Consider the following 27770-nt stretch of genomic DNA (forward strand, 5'->3'; position numbering starts at 1 on the left):
AGTGAAATACACTGAGTAGTTAAAATTAATTTTAAAGTGAAGGAAAAGTCCAGTATCTATAGGTCTGGAATCATTATTATTATAAATATATAATAAAACCTTTTCAAAAAAAAAAAAAACTAGACTCAAGTCTAAGTTTGTTTTAATTTTTAAAAATATTCATAGTTTTTTTTATAGTATATGGATTATATAACACTTGCCATCTCGGTATACTATATATTTTTTAAGAATTTCTTTTGAGTTTCAAAGGCATATGGGTCTGACTATAAGGAGAATTATACCATTTAAACACTTCAACTTTTTTTGAAAATGTTAAATACTCTCATATTTATCTTTACTGGGATGTATTTATCACAAAATGGGGAACAAATGAATGTGGACTGCTATCAACTATAAACACTTCTGTAAGTCAGCGTTTTTGACTACTTACTATGTGCCAACAGCCTATTGGAAAAAAATTTTAAGACACTGTTAGTCTTAAAAAACAGCTATTTAAAAATTGCCTGCAAATTTGAACTTTGTAATGAGGTGTATTTAAGTTATTTTTATTTTTATAGATTTGTTATTAGTACAAGCTTAAAAATACAGAAATACACTATTCAGCTTCAACATTAAAGAAGACTGATTTGAATTTCACCAATATGTAAATTGTAAAAATTATTTACCTACAGACTTTAAAAGAACTATTAAAAATTATCCATGGCTATTTTAAATAGTCTTATAGTGATTTATACAGTTGCAGTTAACTCATTTAAGAAACAATTATCCTTCTATATAAAGCCATTTTAAAATGGCAAGATAGTGCTTGTCTTTTTATTATATTGAATGCAATTCGGTAAGCTACATTGCAAAATATTACACAAATAAACTGGGTTTACTAAATATATATATTTTAAAAGTCGATTTTATCTTATATTAGTTTTGTTACTCCAGTTCTCTCTTGGTTACCCTTGCATGGCATATTTTTTTCTATCCTTTCACTTTCAACCTACTTACATCTTTGGATTTAAGCTGAGTCTCTTGTAAACAGCATATAATGGGGCCATGCTGTTTTATCCATTCTGCCAGAATCTCTGTCTATTGACTGTAGACTTTAATCCATTTACATTTAAATCACTAGTGATAATGCAATTCTTTCTTCTGCCATTTTGTTATTTAGTCTTTGTAAATCATATAGCTTTTTTGACACTCAATTCTTTTGTCAATGTCTAGTTTCACATTTATTTGATTTTTTTGTATTGTTCCATATTGAGCCCCTCTTTCCATACTGAAAATATATATATCTGGATATATTTTCATACATCTTCCTTGTTGTCGCCATGAAGTTAAAATTTAGCATCTTAAGAGTATAACAATTGTATACCAAAATGTGACTCCAGTAGCATACACATACAGTTTTCCTATGCCCTTCTGTTCCTCCACCTTTTAATGTAATTGTTACAAATTATATCTTCATACTTTGCATGTCCCAAACCATAGATTTATTGTTACTTTTTATGCATTTTCATTTTTGCGCCTGTAGGAAGTAAGAAGCAGAGTTTCATACCAAAAAATAAAATAAAATAGCAATGGCATTTATAATTATTCAAATGCTTACTGGAAGTCTTCGTTTCTTTATGCCACTTTGAACAGCTGTCTAGTGCCTTTTTCTTTCAGTCTGAAGAACTCCCTTTAACATAGCTTGTAGGGCAGACCTAGTGATGATGAACTCCCTCCCTTGGCTTTCGTTTATCTGAGAATGTCTTCATCTCTTCCTTATTTTTGAAAGACTGTCTCACCAGATGTAAAATTCTTGGTTGGCAATAGTTTTCTTTCAGCACTTGATGTAATTCAACAAACTGCTTTCTTGATTCCATGGTTTTTGATGATAAATTGGGACATAATCTAATTGGGGCTCTTCTATATATTACATGTTGCTTTTTTTCTTGCAGCTTTCAGCCCAAGAAGAATGCAAAGTGCAGGGTCTTCACTGTGCCTTCTGGCCCATGTCTTGTCCTGGGTTTGTGCTTGTCAGTGACCTTAGGAGTGCCCCTGTCTACAGGAATTTGAATGCCCCCTCTACTTCCCAGGAGTCAGAACTTCTTCCTCTCCAGCAGCTCTTAAAATTGATAAGGCTTTGCCCTAGCGAACCCACCTGTGCTGGTTTAAAAGGATATATGTCCCCTAGAAAAGCCATGTTTTAATCTAAATCCCATTTCATAAAGGCAGAATAATCCCTATTCAATACTGTATGTTTGAAACTGTAATCAGATCATCTCCCTGGAGATGTGATTCAATCAAGAATGGTTGATAAACTGGATTACACCTACATGTCTCCACCCCATTTGGGTGGGTCTTGATTGGTTTACTGGAGTCCTGTAGAAGAGGAAACATTTTGGAGAATAGGAGATTCAGAGAGAGCATAGAATGCTGCAACACCATGAAGCAGAGAGTCCACAAGCCAGCGACCTTTGGAGATGAAAAAGGAAAATGCCTCCCAGGGAGCTTCATGAAACTGGAAGCCAGGAGAAGAAGCTAGCAGATGATGCCATGTCCATCATGTGCCTTTCCAGATGAAAGAGGAACTCTGTGTTCACCAGGTGCCTTCTCACTTGGGAGAGAAACCCTGAACTTCATCAGCCTTGTTAAACTAAGGTATCTTTCCCTGGATGCCTTAGATTGGACATTTCTATAGACTTGTTGTAACTGGAACATTTTCTCGGCCTTAGAACTGTAAACTAGCAACTTATTAAATTCCCCCTTTTAAAACCCATTCTGTTTCTGGTATACTGCATTCCAGCAGCTAGTAAACTAGAACATCACCTCAATTGTTTCTTACACCACTTTGATTATCTAAAGGTACTTTTGTCTGGTGGGCAAATTCTGGAAGTGAGGACACCCTGGAGAGGACTTTCCCAACTCAGTCTTTCCAACTGGAACATGGCCAGGGACCCACAAGGTGGTGTAAGCTAGCTCCAAACTGAGGGAATGAGAGAAGGGCCAGGAAGGGTGCACAGGAGCTTCTCCCACCGCTCCCCAAAGCCACACTTTCTTAACTCAGCCCTTGCCCAGTCAACGCAGCCCTTCATCTGTCCCACACAGCTCTGAGGAAGCTTTCTGACTGTAAGTCTCCTTCGATGTCTTTGCCTGAGGTGGGTTGGAACAATGATTGCCCTCAGAGCTGGCCCCTAATCAAAAGCAGTGATCAGCAATTGGGATTGTGTCCCTCTAGATCTTGGGGAACTGGATTCTTATGTCCCTCTCTGGCACCAAACAAGCCATGCCAGGGGTCATACCCCACTACTGCCTGCTGTGAGAATAGGTAATGGGCAATGTAACTGCTGGGCGGTGAGAACAATTTACTGGTATTTACTGTAATTTAGCAGCGTCTTCCTTTGCTGTTCCTTGGATGCTACACAGTGTTCTACTAGACTCTGGAGTTTGAAAATAGTTGATTCAGGCAGTTCTTGCCACTTTAATAGCTGCTCTGGTGAAGGGACTTATTTCTGGAGCTACCTACTCCACCATCTTCCCACAATACTCTTAGCACAGCTTTTATGAACTGATGGCTAAATTCACTAACAGTGTTTTCATGTCACGCCTCCTTGGCTTTTGTAGGGTTTAACTTTTGACGGTAGGGTTGAATCCTCCCTGGTGATAGAAAGCAAAGCAAGGAAGTCAGGGAGATTGTTTACTCACTCGGCCCTTCTCCACACACTGGGTCACCATGACAATGTTATGAACATTTTGTTCCCACGCCATTTTCCAGAAGTCATCCTTGGTGCCAGGAAGTGGTCCCTGAGTAGCTACGTATTCTCTTCTGAAGCTGTTGCCCTGTGATGAAATTACAATGTGGAGAGTCAGAAACAATAGGCCTCTTAAGAACTATAAACAAAGGATTGGCTCTGCAGATAAGATGATATGTAGATCTCTGCCAGACCCCTGACTTGAGAAAAAGATACAAACACAAGTGTCCAGGCTTGGGAGCCAAAAAGACAAAGGCTAGAGTGCTGAGCTATTGTTAAGAGCCAAATTCCCTTTTATTAAGCTGGGTCTATTTTAAAAGGCTAATGAAGGACTCAGACAGTGATCTAGAAAACATTCCACCCTCATTATGTAATTATGTGGACAAGTGTCTCGATTCTTCTGTGTGTGTATATGTGTGTGTGTGTAGATTGTTTGAGAGGCTGCCTTTGAGCAGGCTCTTTTCTTATTTAACATAGAAGAGTTCGAGTCATTTGGGGTGGTTGACAGTAGATAATATTGGTAAGAGATGTCATGCAAGGGACACTTAAGGGAAGAGAAACCACTGTTCATGGACCATCTACCACTGTACAGCATGCAGTGGGTCAGGAGCTTTCACAGATCTTATTTAATCCTGACTACGACTCTATGAGCTAGGATATTTTCACCCACTCATCCCACACTCCAGCAATACGGATTTACTTATAGATCCCAGTCAAACCTCTTTCTTCCCTCGCCTCTCTGCAGGGCCTCTGCATTATATCACCTTTGCCTCCCTCCAACCCCCACCACCCCAAAGCTGCCTCCTATGTGCCTCATTCTTATTTGTCCTCCACATCTCAGAATGCTGCCTGCCTTTTTTTATATTCCTTTCTGCTGGGAGATATTCTCCTCCCAGCTGCTCCAATAGCAACCTCTAGCTTTTCCTTCTCAGAGCCTGGTCCACAGAGTGGCCGCCTCGGTTTGACCTGAGAGTGTGCTGGAAATGCTGAATTCCCAGCTCTGCCCAGCCCCCGTGAATCAGAGCCTGCCTTTTAGCAAGATACCCAGATGTTGTCTGTGTACACTGATGTTAGAAAAGCCTCTTAAGCATGCTTCTCATGGTGTTACAATTTCTGAGAATTCCTGTAGGGTCATGATCCCATCTTATTCTACCCCTGCACACAATGTCTGACTTAAAATTAACACTTGGTATTTAATGAGTGATTAGAGTGATTAACTGAAGTAAATATTATTATCCTTAGTTTTTGGAAAAGGAAATGGAGGCCCAAAGAAGAGACATAACTTGCCTAAATTCACAGAATTAGGCAGAGGTGGAATTCAAACCTGGATTTGCCTGACCCTTCATGAAGGTCTCTCCACTGTTGAGTACCTGGCAAGATGCAAGCTAGAAGCAGAGCCCAGTGGTTGACACAACCCTTGAGTCGTGTCTGTGGTTTTCAAAAATCCAAATAACACGGGATTGGCTACCCTATCTAGGTAACCTTAGCAAGTAGAGGTTCAGCTTCCTTAGGGAGCTCTACTCTTGGCTAGGGGCTACAGAGAGAAAACGTCCTTAGCAAATGCATTCTGGGCTCATTATAATCTAGTGTGACTACAGGCATCGTGAAAAATGGGCTTTAGCAATGGTTGAATTGGACCCATCACATTTTGTGGCAATCAGGCACTGTTGGTCTGAAGGCAACAGGCATGGTCTTCTAAAACCTATAAAGGTTTCCAGACTTTGAAATGAGAACAGTGGGCACATACAGGAGGAGAAGTATTTCTAGAGCAGCTACCCATCAAAGTTTCATCCCTAGGCTGGGTGGTCCCGTGGTTCACTTACAGGGATGTAGCTGGCATTGATGTAGTCGGAGCATGGATCATCATCTACATTGGACAGCTTCACCCGGGAGGCATCATCTGGGAAGATGGGGAATGAGAGAGATTTGTCACTGAATCTTCGGGATGATTCTCTTCTCCCCTGGAGGGGATGTGTCCATAAACAAACAAAACAAAACGATAAGTGCCCTCTGAAACCCCATCTGTGCTTCCCTTTGCAGCATTCTGCCAGGTGCCTGATGGGGAAGCCAGCTCCCTATCAATCACTTTGATTGCTTCACCCAGTAGGAAAAGAACAACAAAATAATAATCGTTAACTAGAGACTTTGTTAAACTAATCCAGGTCTGCTTAATGTTGGAGCCCTTGCTGTTAACTGCATTACTGCTACAGGCCTCCAAGGAAAACAGGAGAACCACAGGGTAAAATGTTAACAGCAGAAGAGACCTCTCATAACCAGAATTCAGGCTGGTTGTTGCTTCCCTGGCAGGAAGTGCAATAACATGAAAGTTATTTCTTTTTGAAGGCACTCAGAGCCTGAGATCGTCAGTATCCAGCCATACCATTTTCTTTAGCCCCATTTTATTCCTGGAAAAGAGGAAGATAGCTACAGGAAGACAGTATTACAAATTTTCATCCCAAACTTACAGGGCAATATATTGTTGTATCGATTTTTCCCTCTATTCTCCGGCAAGAGTGCAATGTCACATGCTTGGCTTCTACCCACGTCCTTTAAGTCCTATTAGGTAATGACAAAAAAGTTGGCAAGTAGCAGAATATGAAATGGAATAAGGCAACTCATATAGTCCTTGAGCTACATAATAAGATAAAAATATTAACACTGGCTACTGTTTGTGGAAAGCCTAGTATTTGATGTGTATCAGATCTTATACCAGCCCCAGACAGGAGCAATTCTTATCTCCAATTTTTGCGGGGGAGATGGAGGCTCAAGTGGATAACTAACTTGCCCCAGATTACAGGGTTGGCAAAGCTGGGAATCGAATCCAAAGCCTGGTCACTTTTCTGCAAACCCTGCTGTCTCCCAGTCAAGCAAATGGCCATAGCAAATAAATGACAGCGTTAGGTTTGCATCTGAAACTTGTCAATTCTGTCTTACCACGTTATTCAAGTAGCATCTTGTTTGCTCTGCTATTCCAGAGGTCACTCTGGCTTCTGGAACTAGGTGGTATATTGTGCAAGGAATGGAGTCAGACATACAAGGGCACTCAGCTGCGCTACTAAGCATCATCTCAACTTCTGAGCCCCATCAGCCTGTGATTCTGTAGCAAAGGTTAGGAGGACGGCTGTGGTGGCTTAAGCATCACGGCATTTGCATAGTACCTCATATTCCTTGGACAGAAGGTAGTTGGAGTCGGCCTGCAGCTTCATGAAGTGGCCTTCAAACTGATTTATTTTTATTGGGCTATAAGCACAAATGTAACGAAAAGAAAAGAAGTTACTGAGTTAAAGGGAAAATGCCGTAACCCATCTGAGTCACATTCCGAAAGCAGATAACATAGTAGTTAAGGAGTTCTCTTTCTTACCAAGAAGTTTTCCGATTTCTGTGAAGGGAAGCCAAAAGAAGAAGAAAGACCCTGTTACCAAATCTCATTCAATACAATCAATTCATCTTTAAATAACTCATGTGAAGGAAAATGGGGTGGTTACCCTTTCTGGCCCAGATTCAAATGGACGGATAATGGTCGATCCCGGCGAATGCTCAGACGGGCAGAAGGTCTTCCCTGACCGTGGCTGAAATACAAGGGAGAGGATATTTGTTCTGATTATTAAGCTTGATTTGAACACATTTGTCCATTTATGGTAATGCAGTGCATGTCTATGCTAATATGGATTTTCAGTATTCATGTAGATTTTACTCTTAGCCAACATCTCTTTGAGGGAAGAAAAGGAAAGGAAGAGCCTAAAAAGAAATAGATTTTCCCACTCAAAAACGGATCTGTGCAATAGCTGAGCATTTGTCTCCTGGTTTTTGGCTACAGGTCATAATCACTTCCCACACTCTCGATAAAACTTTCTTAAAAAACAACGGTAAACCTCAGATGCAAGACATGACTACAAGAGAGAGGACAATATGCTAAATGAAAGAAATTCTTTAAGAGAAGAAAGCAGAGTATTGGGACCACAGGCTGGGGTTATTTTCTTTCCTATCTTAGATGGCAGATATGGCCACAAAGTTACGACACCAACTGTTAAGTTCTTGGGTAAACAATTTTCAAACACCTGTGCTTTCAGGAGGAGACTGAACCACACAAAAAATGTTTTCTATCCTGTGCAAAAAGAGTTATTTCACATTCGTATGAGGCTAGAGATGGTCCCTCTGTCGTTGGGAAGGGTAAAATTCATCAGTGGTATATAGAGTTGGTGAAAAAACAGTCATGGTTTTAGAATTTGACTTTCGTTTTATTGAGAAACATACGTGATTTAACCTGGAGAAACTTAAATTGTTTTCCTTTCTTACTTTTCAGGCTAAGGGACATTTTCGGTTGTATTTTAAGGTTGTGGGCCTAATCTCCAAAGGAATCCCGGTACTCACCTCGCTTTCTGTCTGCAGACGAATAAGGCGACAACAGCCACCAGCATGCCAACTAAGAACAGGGCGGCACTCACCCCCTCGATAACTCCAAACAAGGGCTCTACAATAATCCAGACGGAGACAACAAACGCAGATGGGGACATCAGTGCTAACGAACCGGTAAGAGCAGAACTTCCTAAGCGTGAGCACTACTGAGCGCTGTCTACAGGGAAAGGCTGCAACCGATAATGGTCTCAAGGAACAGTCTGATGAAAAACATTCTTCTCTGCATATGGAAGCACTTGGAGGCAGTGCAGTGCGGCTTTTAAGAGCTCAGAGCAGAAAGTGCCAGAAACAGCACTGCCAGCTTGGGTGAGTTACTTAACCTCTTGGTGTGGTCCTCATCTTTAAAATGTGAATAACAATAGGATCTACCTTGTAAAGTTGCAGTAAGGAATAGGTAAGCTGTTCTATGTAAAACGCTTAAAATTCTATCTCTACAGAGAGGGTGACTAGTAAATATCAGCTATTATGATTACTCAGACTTTCCCTCTAATTCACTAGAGAGATTTCTTTTATACATGTATATAAAACTTTTATATTAACCTATGTTATTATAGTGTAAAACCAATTCATGATAAACAAAAAGAAGAAAAATCACATATAATCTCACTGTTTTGAGATGCTCATTGCCAATACCTTTTTTCTTCAGGTCTTTTATTCTATGCATTTTTTTCTATGTATCTGCATACATACATTCCCACTTACAGTGGAAGGCCTGTTGTTCAGTTTGCATTTTGGCCTGTGTAAGTTCTTGATTGTAATGTTTTCATGCACTATTTTTAAAAATAATTTAAATTAAAAACTCATGTCTTTCTATTTTCTTTTCTAGATTAATCTCTTCTCAGGCCATTCTCTAACAGAAGTTGTCCAATCCATCTAATCCACTTCAATCCATGATGAAAGAAAGATGAAATTCCAAAGGAAATGAAGAGTTTCCACCCACCTTCAGCCAAGTCACATCTCCCCACTAGGGGCCCCCATAGGTTACATGGCAATTGTGGGTAGATGGAAAGACAAGCTTTACCTGACTCGGTGGTGATAGGCAAAGAGAAAAAGGTGTCTGAATAGAGTGGCTTTGTGAATTCTTTCAGGTTCTCATCAAACAGCTGTGTGAAAGCCCGAATGCTGATTCTGAAATGAAAACCAATTTATTTAAGTTCAAATTAGTGGCTGACCACATTAGAGCTGACTAAAAAATGTCTTCCAGCAGAAACAGGATTGGTGTCTAGTCAATGGATATATGGTACAAGATATGAATTATGGAATTGGGTACACATGAGTTTGTGCATTCATTCAATCATTCATTCATTCATTCATTCATCATTTGTTGAGCCTCTACTATGTGCCAAATCCTGTTCTAGAAGTTTAGGATACTGCAAGGAACCAAGCCCCTTCTCTCTAGGAGGTTATATTATCAAAAGGAAGTCAGACAATAAGAACACAAATAAAATCTGTCAGTTGGCGATGTGTGCTATGGAAAAGAAAAGAGAAATCTGGTGGTGGCTTGAGGACTTGCCACCCCAGAACTTGCCCTGTGTGTAGAAGGCAGCTCATTGAGGTTTCCTACAAAATATTTTGGGAGAACAAACTCTGCTGGCTGGGGCAAGAAATTGTTGGCTGTAGGACATACAGTCTAGTGCCCAGGGCAACGAGGAAACGGTTTCCTCCAGAAGAGGAGGGAACATTCAGAACCTTGGGATCATTTCTAGAGCAGCTCGTACATGATTCAGACAAGAGCATGTGCAGAAAGGACTGGGGACACCCCTGTGCTTTGGCCTGGAGCTGTTCTCCAAATTCATTGTATGACTAAACCCTGAAGGAGAACACTCGCACAGATCAATCTGCAAAGATCAGAAAGATGTTTTCTTTTTATGCTTCCTTTATTTTTTTGTTAGAATCTAGCATTCAAGGAAAGCTCTGCCATAATACCAGCTGGATATAAGTTTAAGAAACTGAAGCTTCAAAATCTAAACTCCAGTGATAACACATTAAAATATCAAAATGTTCAGGTTTTAACAAAAGATTGCAAAACATACAAAGAAACAGGCAGCAATGACCCGCACAAAGAAGATTAAAGCATTAGAAACCAGCAATGAGGAGGACCAGACCTGGGGCATATCTGACCAAGACTCTAAAAAAATGATCCTAACAATGCTCAAACAGCTAAAGGAAAACATGGACAAAGAATTAAAGGAAATCAAGAAAATAATAAATGGGAACACAAACAGTATCAATAGTCATGGAAATTATGAAAAGGAACCAAACAAAATTGAAGGCCACAATAACAAAAAATAAATGTTCCCTAAAGAGATTCAACAACAGATTGGAGCTGGAGGAAAAAGAAACAAAGGACTTGAATATAAGACAATTGAAATCAACCCATCTGAGGAGCCAAAGGAAGAAAAAACGAAGAAAAGTGAATGAGTCTGAAGAACCTGGAGGACACCATCAGTATACCAAAAGTGCATTATGAGAGTCCCTGAAGCAGAAAGAAAGAGAGAATATTCAAAGAAACAATGACTGAAAAATTCCCAAATTTAACATGTCATGAGCATACACATCCAAGGTGCTCAGCAGATGCTAAACAGACCACACCGCAGATATTATCAAACTGTCAAATGCTAAAGATAACGAATCCTGAAAGCTGCAAGAGAGAAGAAATATGTCATGAGAAAGGGACCCTCAATAACATTAAATGCCGATTTCTCATTGGAAACCTTAGAGGCAAGAAGGCAGTGGGATGGCATATTTAAAATGCTGAAAGCAAAAAATTGCCAACCCAGAATTCTGTGTGTGGTAAACCTGTCTTTCAAAAGCGAGGGAGAGACAGGGGTGCAAGAGTAGTTCAGGGTTGAATCCTTGCCTGCCATACAGAAGACCTGGGCATGCTCTTTCAACAAATGGTGCTGCAATAACGGGATAGTCATACGGAAAAAGAATGAAATGTGACCCTACCATCAAGCATACAAAAAAAAAAAATGCCAGGGAAAGATAAAGACATTCCTAGATAAACAAAAGTTGAAGGAGTTCATCAAAGCTAGACCTGCCTTACAAGGGATACTAAGGAGTTCTGCAGGTTGAAAGAAAAGGATAATAGTCAACAGAGAGAAAAATGAATGAAGAAATGAAGATCCCCGATGAGGAGAGGGACAGGGGTAAATTCCAATGCCAGGGCTATTATATTTTTGGTGTGTAACTCCACTTCACTTCCTACAGGATCTAAAAGGCAAATGCATAACATGTAATGACAAATCAGTGGTTGTGAACTCATAATGTCTAAATATGTAATTTGTGACAAGAACTACATAAACGTGGGGGGACAGCAGGGTATAATTTGTATAATCTATCAAAATTAAGTTGGTATCAAAGCAGAGGAGATTGTTATAGATTCAGGATGTTAAATTTGAACCCCATGCTAACTACAAAGAAAATATCAGATAATATGTAAGTTCGTAGATGACAATTCGAATATAGGTTGCCAGGACCAAGAGGCAGGGAAAACGGGGAATTAATGCATACTGAGTGCAGGGTTTCTGTTTGGGGAGATAGGAAACCTTGAGTAATGGAAAGTGGAGAGGGTACCATTATATTGTGAATGGGATCAAACTCATTGAATGGTATGCTTGGGAAAGGATACAATAGGAAAGTTTATGTTGTATATATGTTCCCACAATAAAAAAAAAGACAGCACAACTAAAGAGACAATGAAATGAAATGCAACACAGCAACCTGGATGGGAGGAGAAAAAGGTCAAAAGGACATTATTGGGATGTATGAAAAATTTGGAATATATACTGTAAACTTTATATCAATGTTAAACCTCTTGAACTTGATAGCTGCACTTAAGGTTGTTACATAAGTGAATATCCTTGTCCTTAGGAAATGTACATGGCAGAATTAAGTGTTCAAGGAGCATGATGTATAAACCTACACTCAGGTGTTCAGAAAATGTTGGATAGATAGATAAATAGATATGGTAAATATGGAAAAATGTTAAAATTGATGGATTTGGGCATCTAGGGATGATAGGGGCATGTGGGAGTTCTCTGAATGGGGTTTGTAGTATTTGTGTAACTATCTTGTAAGTTTGAAAGTAGTTCAAAATAAAAAAAAAAGAACACAGCAGTCTAAGAGAGATGAAAAGCAACAGCGATAAAATGTGTAGGACTGTTTTTTCAGCATAGTCAGTGAAGAGCTCCTTGATAAGACTTTTGCACAGAAACCAGAAGAAAGCGAAGGTGGGAATCATGTCTAATTGCAGGTAGAGGAACAGCATGTGCAAGGTTCTGAGGCTGGATTATGCCTGGTGTGTCCAAAGATCAACAAGGAGGCCAGCATGACTGAAGCACAGTAAACAAGTGAGAGAGTGGTAGGGGATGAGGTCAGAGACGTAGATGGGAGCCAGACCACGTAAGATCCTAGACGCCATGGTGAGGACTTTCATCCTGGGAGAGATGGGAAGGCAATGGAGGTTGTTATGAGGATAATCCTTGCTACTGCTGCATGAGAAGAAAGGAAGCAAGTTGGAAGGGTATTGCAATAGCTCAGGTGGGAGAGGGTGGTGGCCTGGAACAGAGTGGTGGTGAAGGTGGTAAGATGTGTTGGATATTTCAAAGGAAGAGCTGAAACATTTGATGATGGATGTGGTGTATGAAAAAAGGATGATACCATGTGTTCTGTCCTGGGGAACAATTGGAAGAATGAGGTGCCATTTGACTAACATGAGGGAAGACTGTGGAGGTATAGGCTGGGGGGGAGGGGGAGGTGGTGATTGGAAAGATCCAAATTTCAATTATGGGGATAATAACTCTAAAGTGTCTGTGATGATTAGGTTCATGTGTCAACTTGGTCAAGTGATGATGCCTAGTTGTTTGGCCAAGCAAGCACTACCTATCTGTTGCTGTGAGGACAGTTCATGGACTTATATCAGCAGGTTGGTTGCATCTGAGGCTGATCTGCAGTCTGCTAAGGGGTGGGTCTTCTGCAGCGAGTGATGCTTAATCTAATCACCCGAAGGCTTTTAAGGAGAATTCAGAACAGAGAACCTCTGTTTCTGTTTTAGCCAGCCAGCCTCTCCTGAGGAGTTCATTGAGGACCTTCACAGAAGCTGCAAACTCATGGCCTGCCCTACAGATACTGGGCTCTTGCATCCCATTGGTTATATGAGACACTTTTATAAATGTCATCTTCACAGATATCTTCTGTCAGTTCTGTTTCCCTGAGGACCCTGACTAATACAGTATAATCAAGTGGTTCAATTATCAATATTATCATAACAACTTACATATTTTCCCACCTTGTTGGCTCTAGTTATTTCCTATAGAGCTTTTTTCCTCAAAATATTTAAATATCATTGTCATTAATAAGCAGCATGTATTAAAGACCTTCTTTATATGTAGTTGCTGAAGTTACAAGGTGATCCATGATGACTACCTTGAAAACTAAAAAGACAGAATATAGAGAAACAAGGCAAATAGTGAAAGAAGAAAGCATATATTAAATTGCAAACGAAGAACATTAAGATTCTGAGGAAGCTGTAGGTTTGGGCTTAAGGAGATGGGGTGGCCTGGAAGCACAGGGGTTCAAGTGGGGGAATAGTCTGAAGTCAGGAAGGTAAAGAGTCTGGACTAGGAGCCAGGTGATCTGAATTCTAGTTCACTCTCTGGTGCTAGTCAGTTGTGTAGTACCTAAAGCTCTTGATGTCTCAGTGTCCTCATCTGTAAAACAAAAGGACTGGCTCTAACGACAGTAACCTGTTCTGCTCTGAAATTCTGGGATTCACAATGCAAATGCACAGGTCAAATGGGTCCAGACAAATAAGAGCCTTTAGGAACCCAGGAAGGCTATTATGGCCTAGAATAGGTGGGTCATCAGGAACTCTGCTCTAACCTAGCAATTAGCAACCATACACAACCCTTTCCCATTTTCTCTTTCCAGTCTTGTATTTCACACTACCCATTTTCACAGAGCCGCTGCTATTAGACTATCTGATCTTTCCTTAACAGCCTGGGTATTTCTGCCTCTGCACTGTACTTCATACTGCCCCCTTCCACCTCAAATCTCCACCTGTCCTCAACTCCCTTTTACAAATCCTTTCCTACTTTTTAATGCCCAGCTAAAATGATACCTTCTGAAGAAGTTACCTGAACCCTCATAACATTTATTTACCTGTACCCCTCTTATACACATCAACATTTCCAGTTATATTTTACCAACATGTCCTCTTTCTCTTATTACATGGTAAGTTCCTTAGAGACAGGAACTCCCTTCTTATCCTCCTTTCTGTCCTCACAGTACATAGGAGGCGATAAACCATGATTTAAATATATTATCAGCATGACACATCTCATCATATTAATGAGCTATTAGTTCAATGGACAGATATCTGGTAGTAATCATTTCAACTTTATATATGCCCAGAATCAGAATCCTTTTACAGAAAGTTTGAAGTCATGTGGTTCAAATTCCTTAATTTGAGGAATACAAGGTCAGGAGAAGCAAACTGTGGTCATACTGCTATTCTGTTTAGAATAGAAACAAAAGAAGATCAGTACTTTCCTAAAATCCAAACTGCCTCTCACCCATAATAATCTGCCTTTTCTCTTTCCTTATGAAACAACTCTAATTACACAAATGGATAATGGTGACCCAACAATGAATGGGAAAACATACTTCTGAGATAATAAACTTACATATCAGCTAAAGCTAGCACTTCCCATTTATTTTCAATTCTCATTTTCTTTTTCCATGTTCTTTTCTGTTTCCCTGTTCTCTTTAGAAAAAAGATGCCAGGCAGCAGCAAGAATCCCCGTGATTATCATCTTGAGACAGGGAGAATTCTGACTGCAGGGGCAGAGTTCATCAGCCACCACCCAAGAGGCCACTTAGCATGTGTTCTTCCCAGGTTCCTTGAAAGGCTACCCCTTCCCTTATCCAGCGTTATCTGCCTGGCATGCTTCTTATAGGACTGAACCAAACATTTATTGGAGAATTAGAGGAAAGTGGTATTCTAAGAAACAAATGTGAATGGCATGATTTGATTAAGCTACAATAAGAATATGTGACTTTTCATAGAGTATCTCGGCTCATTCCCTTATTTGTTCACATAACATTTAATGAGCACCTCTTTTGGGCCAGGTACTTGAATATTGTTTTATAGGCAATAACACATCTGTCTCCCCTATTAGACTGTGAGCTCTATCAGTCTAGCAAAGGGGGCAGGTAATTAAATAAAGGGTTAAAAGCCACTGGTGAATGCATTAGTGGAATGTAGTGACTGGGTACATTTGAAACAGAGTTAAGGGAACACCCAACTGTGGGATTTGCAGGTGTGGTGAGGGCTAGCTCAGGGTTGAGCTGACTTTCGAAATGTAAGAAGGAATGTACCAGCCAGCCAGGGAATAGAGGCCATCCCCAAATAGAGTTAAAAGAATGTGCAAAGACTCAGACATATGAAAGAGCCATGCTACAATCAAGGGAACTTGGCTGTATGAGGCATAGCAAAGACACAGGGTATGCACGGGCAAATGCTGGGAAACAAAACTGGAGAGGCAGGCTGACAGAGAGCAGGAGGGCTTTCTATACCCTCCTGAGAGATCTGGACTTGTTTCTATAAGGGAATGGAACCACTGGGAGCTTTTGATCTAGAAGGGCTGTGGCCGGATTTGATCTGTCACATACATTACTCCTCAGAAGGATGAGGATTTTTTGCAGATGAGAAAAGTAAGGACAGCAGAATGGAAATGCAGTTTAAAAGGTGATGCAGCTAAAAAGTGGCAAAGCTATGACTTAAATCCACGCTTTCTTCCTAGGGCCCTGAGAGCTATTATGGCAGCAAACAAACATAAACAGTCTCAACTTCTCATATCAGAAAGAGGAAGTACCCTTTGGAAAACTTTTGCTCAAGTTTCCTTGAGCCCGAGTAATAAAGGCACCAAGCGAATGTCTTGATTTTCACAGGAGTTGGAGGATCCCAGTTCTCTAATTTCTCTTAGATTTCTCAATTGCTCTGTCAGAGACCTCACCTCTGGCAGGATATGGGCTCATATGGTCTTTTCTTAAAAGCATTGCTAAGTTTGCTAATCTCAGCTGAGGTGACAACAGCAAATTGTGGTGAGTCCTGGGCAGAGGAATTATTCAGCATTCCTCAGAAAAAGTGAAAGATCACCTAAAATGATCTCCCAAAACTTGGTCCTTATATTTGGACAGTCTCACAACAGTTAACATAGTAATTTATTTGACTCATGTTAAAGAAGTTGTAGTAGAAAGAACAATCTATTAAGATGCTTCAATTGCTTACATAATAAATTGGAGTTTTTGCAAAATGCTGAAGGCCGTCTTCCACACATTCCCTGCCCATGGAATGAGGAACCCAACTTCTATAAATTACAGTCAAATGTAAAGCCTTCTTGCAACGCAGGTTATTAATCTACAGGAATTCCTGTGCAACACATGTTCAGACAGCTGAGCGCCAAGTAATATAGTGTGCTCCTTTCAGGGAAACGATGGTAATACATCTAACCTGTAAGCAGTCCGCGGCTTCAGTGGTCCATCACAAAATTTCTGCTGACTGGGATCACATTTTCCACCCAGGCTCTCCATCTCTGCTCCAAGCTTAATATTAAAACTTCTGGAGTTGCTGTCAGGACTTTCCGCACACCTGCTCGCAAAATAGTTGGTCTGATAGACTCTAACAGAGGTGTTGTGCCTGTATTCCAGGTAGGAAGGCAGAGGATGCTGCTGTTCTGGCTTCAGCTCATCACTGCCTGGAGGGAGAAAACCCACAGGTGAGGACTAAACTTTCTCCAGACTTGAATGATTCAATGATTCCTAACAAGGCTTCTAAGGCAGCTCTTTACCCATCACTATCTCTGGCTATACCCAGAGCACAGGTTCTATGAAATTAAATTTATTTATTTTTTCATTGTTGCAGCATATATAATGTAAAATTTGTCATTTCAGCCTCTTTTAAGTATACAATTCAATGGGAATAGTTATATAATGAATTAGTTTTAATTTGCTTTTCCTAAAGTAAATAAATCAATGTATTTGAATATATAGATTATACACACACATATGCTACTGTTCTTTTAGAAAAAATAATCGGTGAGAGAGGGTAGCTCACAGCATCAAATAAATAATTATGTGCCCCTAAACTCCAGAAACTTAGTTGAACTCTTCCCATTATGAGACTCAACCCACTCAGTAAGCTCGCTATCCTGCCAATAACCATTGTAGCTGAGCTAATAAGGAAATCCCTATGACCTGGGAAATAGGAAAAAGATAAGAGAAATCATGTCCCTGGCCAGAGCAGTCTGTCCCACAAGCCATGCTCCACGTGCCATGCCCGGTCTGATAACTGCTCCGTGTACAGCTCTTTGTTATCTTGAGTACAGTTTAATCCTAACTCTATTGGCCCATCACTTAGAACATTTCCCAGAACTCTTCCCCTGTCCACCCGGCCTGCTGTGTGTTTTGGCACTGCAAGCTAGTTTCACTGTTGCCTGGAGGAAAGCATAATTAGGAAGACAAATATTATAGAGATCACATACCATTTACAATGAACGACAAGGAGTGATACTTTGGAAGTCCTTCACAGTATCCTAGACCCTTGTTTAACAAAATTTTGCTCAAAATGAGCAGGTCTTGGAAATATTCTTTTGATTAGTAGTAGCTGCAAAGGAATTTCACCTATAGGATGAGCATACAGGCTATCAGTGACTTCCATCATTGTCTGAGATGGATTGTTATCTTGGATCACCAGGGGCGCACAGCCTGTCTCCATGGGCATTGATAACTGAAACCTAGCAGGAGGATGCAGGTCTGATTTCTGGGGTGTGACTTCCTTTTTGGTCGCTGCCTTAAAGTCATGTAGTGAAACAATATCTCCATTGCAGCTTAATTAAATCTGAAGTCTTCCCACAGTTCACCAATATATCTCCCAATTATGAGGCTCGAGGAAATCTGGAATGCACCACTGACCCTTGAAATTATTTAGTTATTTATGCATAATCAGTTTGAGTACAAATGAATAAAATGTAAAAACATATAAGATAGGACTTAACAAATGAATATGAATGCTGAATCATTAAATTGACATCTCTTTTAGTTTCTAGTATTTTAGAGCAGCTAGAAGTAAAAACCCAAAATTGTGAAATTATAACCCATGTCAAAGTCTGAAATATGTTCTACAACTAATTGTGGTGCTATCCTTGGAAATTTATAGCTTTTTTGTATATATGTTATTGTTCACAAAAAAGAAGGAAAAGAAAGTTGATTGTGATGATTAAAAAGTATTTAAGTATTTAAGCCCTCTAACCTCCTATATTCTGGAGCAGTTAGAAGGAAAAATACAAGAGGATCATTTGGTAGCCCATGACAAACTCTGGGATCTAGCCTGGAACAACTTCTTGAAGAGTGCTTTGTAAACTATTGCTTTTTTATTTCTTTGCTTTGTATGTATGTGATACCTTACAATAAAAAAAGTTAAAAAAAAACAAAAAACAACAACACATAGACTGTTAGATACCCAGTGAGACTAAAACATTAAATATGAGATTAAAATATTATTCAGCTTAGAAACTGTTCCAGCATTTGTCAGGTTTAAAGTTTACCCCTTGCCCTCAAATGGGTCGAAATAGTCAGGGATACTTAAGAAATTCATGTTTTGAAAAATATAAGGAATGTAAAATACATCAATGCCATTCCAGACCCAGCATTTCTTTTAAAGAAATAGTACATGAGACTCAATGGCAAATACATTTACGGACATGTGTGCCCCCCCAAACTACACTCCTGCAGGTGGCTTGACAAATGCTAAAGGGCACACTGGGTGGGTATATGGAATGTTGTTATGGTTACTACCTATTATTTTCTCAGTCTGTAGGAATTAGACATAGAATAATGTAGGAAGCAAATGAAACTATTTAAAATTCAGTAGAGAAAGGAGGGATGCTTTTCATGATCATCTTTCCATTCTTTCAAACTTCTGAATACTCTTGTGAATTGGAGGGTGGTTTGGGTGTGTCTGGTTGGCTGTGGCATTTGAGACAGAGAAGGGTGAAAGAGAACTGAAGCATATTATTTAATGGTAGAATAAAAGAATTTTGAACAGTCTGTACTGATCCCGTTTAGGCACCAAATCAGGAGACCCCTTTAAAGTGATTGATTTTATTGTGTAAGCGTCGACTGGTCTGGTCATGGTACAAGAGAACAACATCCGAAGTCAGAATGCCTTGTTTTGAATCCTCCAAGTACAAGCTTTGTGACCTTGGACAAGTTACTAAATCTCTTTGTGCTTCAGAGTCCTTATCTGTAAAATTGGAATAATCGTTTCATCCTCATGAGATTGTTGTGAAGATTGGATGAGTCAATAAATACATGTCAATAATAAAAACAGTGCCTGACACATAGTAAGGGCTCAACAAACAATGACTATTATTATTGTTGTGGTTGCTGTTATTATCCTCCCATTTAATAATTAAACCCAGAGGATAACAGACTTTATAGCTGAAAGAACCTTTCTGCAGCTTCTTATTATATGTCCTTGTATCTAGCAGACATAGATCTGGATGATATAAAAATTAAATTTTTTATTCTTAAAAACTTCTCACAGATAGTACACCCACAGTGACCTTTGAGAAAACAATCCTGGGTCTTACAGGATTAACAGGGTTAATTCTTGAAAACTTACCATCAGCCTCTCTCACCACCACTGTGAAGTATTTCACAGCTCCATTGGTGTCGCTGAACCAGCTGCAGTTGAAAGTAAAGTTGATAGAAGATTTGCTAATTAGCACATCCTTTTTATTCACACGAATATGTGGAGGTGGAGGAGGGGGGCCTGGAAAAAGGGGGTGAGGAAGGAACCAAGAGGGGTCATAATTCTGCTTTCATGTCATAAACAACAGTCAGTGAAAGTTAAGTCTGCACTCACCTACATCAAACAGAAAGAATGTGTGTTAAAAGCTTGTAATCAAGACACCCTCCTCCCCTCCAAAAGGGAAGCAGGTAGGGCAAGTGATTTGCCAGGGGCACATTAAACATAATGAAGGAGACAACTCCTCAGCAAGATTTCCTGAAGTTCTTGTTTCAAATTGCTTAAAAGCACCATTACAGCTCTAACTAAATCAGGCAAAGTGATGTATTTAAATACTAACTCATTCAGGTAGTTTAAGATCATTTAACTTGTTTGCTGCCAAGGTACTTTACCAAGGGAAATGTTTCCATTTCATGGAGCCTTTAGGTCCTCTGCTCCAAATGACAGCAGGCCATGCCTACCTGAATGTGAACCAAATGCAGGTGGGTAGCAGTGATGGAAGCAATAGAGAAAGGTGCAAAGCTCCTCCCTGCAGTGCAGGAGGCTCAGCGCAGACTGCCAGGACACTTACGGTCTATCATTGTGATGGTGCTGTCTTCAACGACCTCGCTGGTCATCCCGGCTGACTGTACCTTGATGGACACCAGATACCTCTTATGGGGCACTAGCATCATGATGTTGAGCAGAGATTTTTCTTTCTCCAGCTTTCTGGAAAACTCAACTTCTTGGGTGTCCATTTTCCGGCATTCAATGCTATATCCATCAAAGTCAGAATCAGGTGGGATCCAGGAACAGGCAATGGCAGTTGAATTCTGAGGACGGCAATGCAGGTTTTGTATCTTGTCTGGCTCTAAAAACAACAACAACTTTTTTTCAGCTCCTTTAGGTCCAATGAGCTCTGAGTTCCAAATAAATGATTCTGAAGCTTTATTTTGATTGCTTTTCAAAGCAAAATTCTCATGGATCCCCAAGGGAATTTCTGCCTGCCAGACCCCACTTTGAGAAGCACTGCATTAAAAGTTAAAAGGCCATGTTTTAGAAAATCACCAGATGCCAACATGATTGGAAAAAAACAAATGCAACTGTGGGCACTGAAATCAAATGTCATAAGTTAGATAGAAGGTAGGGCAGAGTAGCATAGGGGTTAAAAGTGCAGCTAGATTCATTTGGATTCAAATTCCACTTACCACCTGTGCACTCTAGGGCAAGTTTCTTAACACCTCTGTGTCTTCTCTATAAAATGGGGAAATTGATAGTACCTACTTAATATGGTTATTGTGAAGATTCGATGAACTGAAATATGCACAGTCACCTGGACCAATAGCTGGCAAAGTAATGGCTCAATAAATATTAGCTCTTATATTGAGGAAATCAAGAAGTGACTGCTGACTTGTTACCTACCATCCAGGCCCTGGCTTCTGTCTCTCTTTTCTAGTTTCCGCCTGCTCCTCCCTCCTCACATGCCCTGGCTCCAGATACTGAGCCTACTTGTGGTTCCCACACATGCCAAGCTGTACCATGCCTCTATAATTATCATCATTTGGCTGCTTCTTCCTGTCAGAGTGACGGCACACAGTAGGGACTCAACAAAAATCTTACTGTTGTTGGGAATGGCATGATAATAGGTGAAAGACTCACTCTGAAAGAAAACCTCTTAGTTTGATTGTGAAGGTTAATAGTCACACTTCATGGGCTGCCCCACCCGTTGCATATTCACCATCTCTAATTACATGCTATGAAGCCAAATTGTATTGTTTAGAACAGTAGTTTTGTATTTTAATTTAAAAATGAACTATTTTAAAAAAGAAATGCCCTCTCTTTAGCCAGACTGACAAAGAAAAAAAGAGAAGATGTAAATAACTAAAATCAGAAATCAAAGCATGGGGCATTACTACTACATCCAAAGAAATAAAACAGGATTATAACAATACAGTGAACAACCATATACCAGCAAATCCGATAACTAAATGAAATGGATAAATTCCAAGAAGCAGACAGACTACTTATTCTCACTCAAGAATAGATCTCAACAGAACAGTTTCAAGTAAACAAATTGAATCAGTCATCAAAAACATCTCAATAAAGAAAAGCCCAGGGCCAGATGGTTTCATTGGTGAAGTTTACCAAATAGTCAAAGAAGATTCAACACCAATATTGCTCAAACTTTTCCCCCAAAAACCGAAGAGGCTGGAACATTTCCCAAATCATTCTATGAAGCCAGCATCACCCTAATACCAAAACCAGACAAAGACATCATAAGAAAAGAAAATCATAGACCAATATCCCTTATGAATATAGATGCAAAAATCCTCAGCAAATTTTAGCAAACTTTATCCAACAGCACATTAAAAGAAATAGGCACAGGGCGGGCCATGGTGGCTCAGCAGGCAGAGTTCTTGCCTGCCATGCCCGAGACCTGGGTCATGCCCATGCAAAAGAAAAAAGAAAAAAAAGAAATAGGCACCATGATCAAGCGGGATTTATCCCAGGAATGCAAGGGTGGTTCAAATCCACTAATGTAATATACCACATTAACAGAATGAGGGCAAAAACCACATGATAATCTCAATTGATGCAGAAAAGGTATATGAAAAATCCAGCATCCCTTCTTGATAAAAACACTCAGAAACTAGGCATAAAAGAAAAAGTCCTCAACATGATAAAGGGCATATATGAAGAACCCGCAGCTAACATCCTACTTAATGCTGACAGACTGAAAGCTTTCCCTCTAAGATAAGGAATAAGACAAGGATGTCCATTGTCACCACTGTCATTCAACATCATACTGGAAGTTCTAACCAAAGCAATGAGGCAAGGAAAAGAAATAATAGCATTCAAATTGGAAAGAGGTAAAACTTTCCTTTTTACAGATGACATGATCCGCTATACAGAAAATCCTGAAAAATCTACAGCAAAGTTAGTGGAGCTAATAAACAAATTCAGCAAAGGGTGGGTACAAGAACAATGTGCAAAGATCAGTGGTGTTTCTATACCCTAGTAATGAACAATCTGAAGAAGAAATCAAGGAAAAAATCCATTTACAATAGGAACAAAAGAATAAAATATTTAGGAAAAAAATCTAACCAAGAATGTAAAAGACCTGTATGCAGATAAGTATAAAACATTGCTTAAAGAAACTGAATAATACCTAAGTAAATGGATTATGTTCATGAATTGGAAGACAAAATATTGTTAAGATATCAATTCAGCCCAAAGTGATTTATAGATTCAATGCAATCCTAATCAAAATTTCAACAATCTTCTTTTCAGAAATGGAAAAGCCAATCATAAAATTCATATGGAAGGCTAAGATGCCCCATAGAGCCAAAACCATCTTAAGAAAAAAGAACAAAGTTGGAGGATTCATACTTTCTGATTTAAATGTTATTACAAAATTACATTAATCAAAACAGTATGGAGTGGTGCAATGGTGACTCAGTGTCAGAATTCTCACTTGCCATGATGGAGACCTGGGTTTGATTCCCATGCTTACTCATGCAAAAACAAACAACCAAAAAACAAAAACAAAAAAGCAGTATGGTACTAGCACAAGGACAGACATATAGACCAATGGAATTGAATTGGGAGTTCAGAAATAAACCCTCACAACTATGACCAATTACTTTTTGACAAAGGTGTCAAGTATACTCAGTGGGGAAAGAAAATTTTCTTCAACCAATGGTACTGGATAGCCATATGCAAAAGAATGAAGGTGGGTCCCCACCTCATGCCATAAACAAAAGAATTAACTCAAAATGGATCAAAGACCTGAATATAAGAGTCAATACTATAAAAACTCCTACAGAAAACATACAGAAACATCTTCAGGACCTAGATAATGGTTTCTTAGACTTTATATCAAAAGCAAGAAGCAAAAGAAAAAATAGATAAATGGGACTCCATCGAAATTAAAAATGTGCATCAAAGGATTTTATCAAGAAAATAAGAAGACAAACTACAGACTGTGAGAAAATATTTGGAAACCAGATATCTGATACAGGTTTACTATCTAGAACATATCAAGAAATCCTACAACTCAGCAACAAAAAGACAAATAATCCAATTTAAAATGAGCAAAAAACGTGAAAAGATTTTTCTCCAAGGAAGATATACAAATGGCTAAAAAGCACATGGAGAGATATTCAATATCATTAGGCATTAGGGAAACACAAATCAAAACCACAATGAGATACCATTTCACATCCACTAGAATGGCTATTATTTTAAAAATAGAAAATAACAAATGTCGGAGAGGATAAGAGAAATAGGAACCCTCGTATGTTGTTGGTGGGAATGTAAAATTGTGCAGCCATTATGGAAAATAGTTTGGCGATTCCTCCATAAAAGTAAGTATAGAATTAACATATGACCTGGCAATTTCACTTCTAAGTATATACCCTCAAAGAACTGAAGGCAAGGACTCAAATAGATACTCACAAACTCATGTCCATAGTGGCATTATGTGCAATCACCAAAAGGTGGAAGCAACCCAGTGTCCATCACATATGAATGGATAAACGAAATGCAGTATACACATAAAAGGGAATGTTTTTTGGCCATAAAAAGGAATGGAATTCTGATGAGTGCCACAATATAGACAAACCTTGAAGACATCATGTTGAGTGAAATAAGCCAGACACAAAAGGACAAATATTGTATGATCTCACTTATGTGAAACAAGCAGAACATGCAGATCCATGGTGAGAGGCTAGAATACATGTAACCAGGAGCCAGGTGGGGGTAGGGAGTAGGGAGATCATGTTTAATGGGAACAGAGGTTCTATTGGGATGACAAGAAAGTTCTGGTGATGGATGATGGTGATGGAGACACAACTTTGTGAATATAATTACCACCACAGAATTATGTATTTGAAAGTGCATAAAATGATAAATTTTAGGTTGTATATATAAGTTATCAGGAAAACAAAACAGAACTGTACAACAAAAAGATCAATTTCTAATGTAACCTATGGGCATAGTTAATAGTATGATTACAATAATATTATTTCATCGATAGCACACGAATGCAAAATGTTAATAATAGGGAAAGCTGCGTGTGAGGGGGTGTATATGGGAACTCTAATTTCTGCATGATTTTTCTATAAACCGACAACTGTTCTAATTAAAAATATTTTTAAGGTAAAGCTTTTAGATCCCCATTATGTAAAGTTGAAGGGCTCTGGTCCTGTGTTTGAAGTGTGCCTTGGGGGACAGAGGTGCTACGCTAGGGTGGAGCCCTTCCCCAGGCATTTCCAGTGAGTTTTCAAGTTCTGGAATAAAACTGGAAAGCTCAGCTCTAGGCCACCCCATTTTACTCTAGAAGGAGTCAAAAGCTTTGATAAGGATTAAATTTTAAAACCTTGCCCATTGTTCTACAGCCCAAAACACAAATACTGTAATATTTCTTGGATGGCCATAATAAATGAGCTTGAGCCATCAAAAAAGCTCATAAAAACATTACCTGTAGTGGAGTGGGATTAAAAAAAAATAAGGCAAAAGACAGTTATGCCTGACTTTAATTATACCAAATAGGACAAACCTATCTGTTCCATTGCTGATTTTTATGATCCCACTAAGAATATCATCCTTTCCTTCTTTCTCCACCTTCCCCACCTCCCAGAATTCAAATTGTACCTAGGTCCATTCATGAACCTTGTAGCTTGGGATGCCTACACAATTTGTAGAGCCCAGTGCAAAATGAAAACATGAAGTCCCTTGTTCAAAATATATTTTTGCTATAGGAATTCTTAATCTCAGCAATCACAACTTTGAAATACCCAGCATCTGTGTGCCACTGAATGAATTCCTGATTCATATCGAGGTACATACATGTCAGCTAAGCCATAAGAGGTTTTGGGCAAGGTAAAAAAAAGCTTTTTTTTCAGGTGTGGGGGAGAATTGGTCTTTGAGGCAAGCAATGCCTGTGAGTTTTTCAAAGATTAACCGCTTTTTACTCTTTTGAAATTCCTTCAAATCAAATCACAGCTGAGACCTGGAGAAAATCTTGAAATATTCTGCCTCATCTACAGTTCTGACAAATGGGGAAAGAATAACAACAAAGTTTGCTTCAATCTTGTCTCTCAGTTCCCGCTCTTTTTCCTCCTCACATATAAATTCCTGTCCCTCTAAGACTCGGCTTGCATCTCCCTTCCCTAAGAAAACAGTTATGGAGCACCTACTATGTGCAATGCAACTTCCAGGGGCTGTGGACAATTGAGGGATGAATAAGACATCAGTCCTGACTTCCACAAAGGGAGATGAGTTCAAAATAGCCATAGTATAACATAGGAAGAAGAATGTGCCAGAAGAAAGAGGGGAAGAAGGTGCTGTGGGATCCTTAGGAGAGAAGGATTTGTGGTGGGAAGGGGTCAGGAAGGGCTTTATGGTAGAGATGACATCTTGCCAGGATACTGGGCAAGGAACATTTTAAGTAAAGAAAACTATGAACACAGGCACCAGGGATGGTATTGGAAAGAGTGGGAAGGTGGATGCTCCAGAAGTGTGAGCTCTTCTTCATGGTTGGAGTACATCTGAGAGAAATGGAGTTCTGGGGGGAATGATTTTACATGATAATTGTAAACTTTATCTTATTTAATCCTGTTATTTTGGGTTTTCTGTTACAGCCCAACCCAATTCCAACATATAATCCTCAAAGTTCCATCAGCTATTCCTCATGAAACACAGCATTGAGTCCCTCTTCATGCAGGTTCTCTTCTCCTGGGCATGCCCTGTTGGTCAATGGCTCTCTTAAATTGTAGCATCCAGGACTGAATACAATACTCAGCCCATCTCTACCGGAATTGTCTGAACTCTTAAATTAAGCCTCGTAATTCTATTAACACAGCCTACAATAAACTACCCTGAACTTGTTGTAAATGAAAACTCTAGGTCTTTTTCACCCTTGACATGCAGCTATCTGATCCCAAACTTCTCTTTGGATGCACTCAGGAGCATAAATGTCACCTGTTACAGTATGAATGTTTGTTGAATAAATAAAACAACTACTTGCTGAAATTTCCAATTTCAACTCTGTATTTTAATCATAACCAATCTTGGAAGCTATAAATAATAGGTATCATTGAAAAATAAACACTTGGAAGTAGGTCCCACAAATATTTGGACCTTTGTTCTTTGAGGTTTGTTATATCCAAAGTATTTCATCTCTAGGACTTATAGCAATATGGCATAACTAATCCCTCTGCTTTTAGTTTTACCCTTTTCAATCTGTTCACCACATTGTACCTGGAGTGACTTTCTAAGGTGGAAATCTGACTATGACATCTCTGATGGAAATCCTTCAGTGGCTCCAATTGATTCAGGATAATGTTCAAAATCATCACCATGAGACACAACCCATTCTATGACCCAATCTTCACCTTTCATATGCTTCTTAACTAAACTTCTTTCTGTTCTTCTATTAGCAGATCTCTCTCTTCTCCCTGTATCTTGGAATATCTTATTTTCTCTACCTGGTTTATTCTCCATTTCTCTCCCCACCTCTACCTGGTGAATTCTGCTTTTTCCTTAGGCTTTAATTTGGATATTTATTCTTATAGGAAGCCTCACTGTATCAGGGTAGATGCCCCTACTATGTGTTTCTAAACACCCATATACTTCCTTCATCACACCTAAAAGATAATTTTCTATTTAATTATACTATCTGTTACCCAACTATAAGCTTCAAGAGAGCAGATATTATTTCTTTATTGTCCATGGTTGTTAATGATGGATGAACAAATCTATATAGGCTTCTGCCTGAATTCAAACCCAACCAATCCCAAGTGAAAACACGTATTTAAACCAAGCCCCATCAG

At 39.3% G+C, this 27770-nt stretch overlaps 1 protein-coding gene across 3 annotated transcripts in view; it reads right to left on the reverse strand.

The window, feature by feature from the left end:
* The window catches only part of PTPRB (protein tyrosine phosphatase receptor type B), a 124124-nt gene that overhangs the window by 18477 nt on the left and 77877 nt on the right, over positions 1-27770 (reverse strand). For all 3 annotated transcript variants that reach the window (XM_077111429.1, XM_077111430.1, XM_077111432.1), the window contains 11 exons: positions 20528-20806; positions 19831-19980; positions 16660-16903; positions 9163-9269; positions 8097-8196; positions 7211-7294; positions 7087-7104; positions 6884-6965; positions 6191-6281; positions 5549-5625; positions 3679-3813 (listed from right to left, as the gene is read on the reverse strand). In XM_077111429.1, coding sequence (XP_076967544.1) covers positions 3679-3813; positions 5549-5625; positions 6191-6281; positions 6884-6965; positions 7087-7104; positions 7211-7294; positions 8097-8196; positions 9163-9269; positions 16660-16903; positions 19831-19980; positions 20528-20806 — 1367 coding nt within the window. The remainder of the gene's footprint in view (positions 1-3678; positions 3814-5548; positions 5626-6190; positions 6282-6883; positions 6966-7086; positions 7105-7210; positions 7295-8096; positions 8197-9162; positions 9270-16659; positions 16904-19830; positions 19981-20527; positions 20807-27770) is intronic.

Source organism: Tamandua tetradactyla, chromosome 7 (assembly GCF_023851605.1).
Source record: "Tamandua tetradactyla isolate mTamTet1 chromosome 7, mTamTet1.pri, whole genome shotgun sequence".
Taxonomy (NCBI): Eukaryota; Metazoa; Chordata; class Mammalia; order Pilosa; family Myrmecophagidae; genus Tamandua; species Tamandua tetradactyla.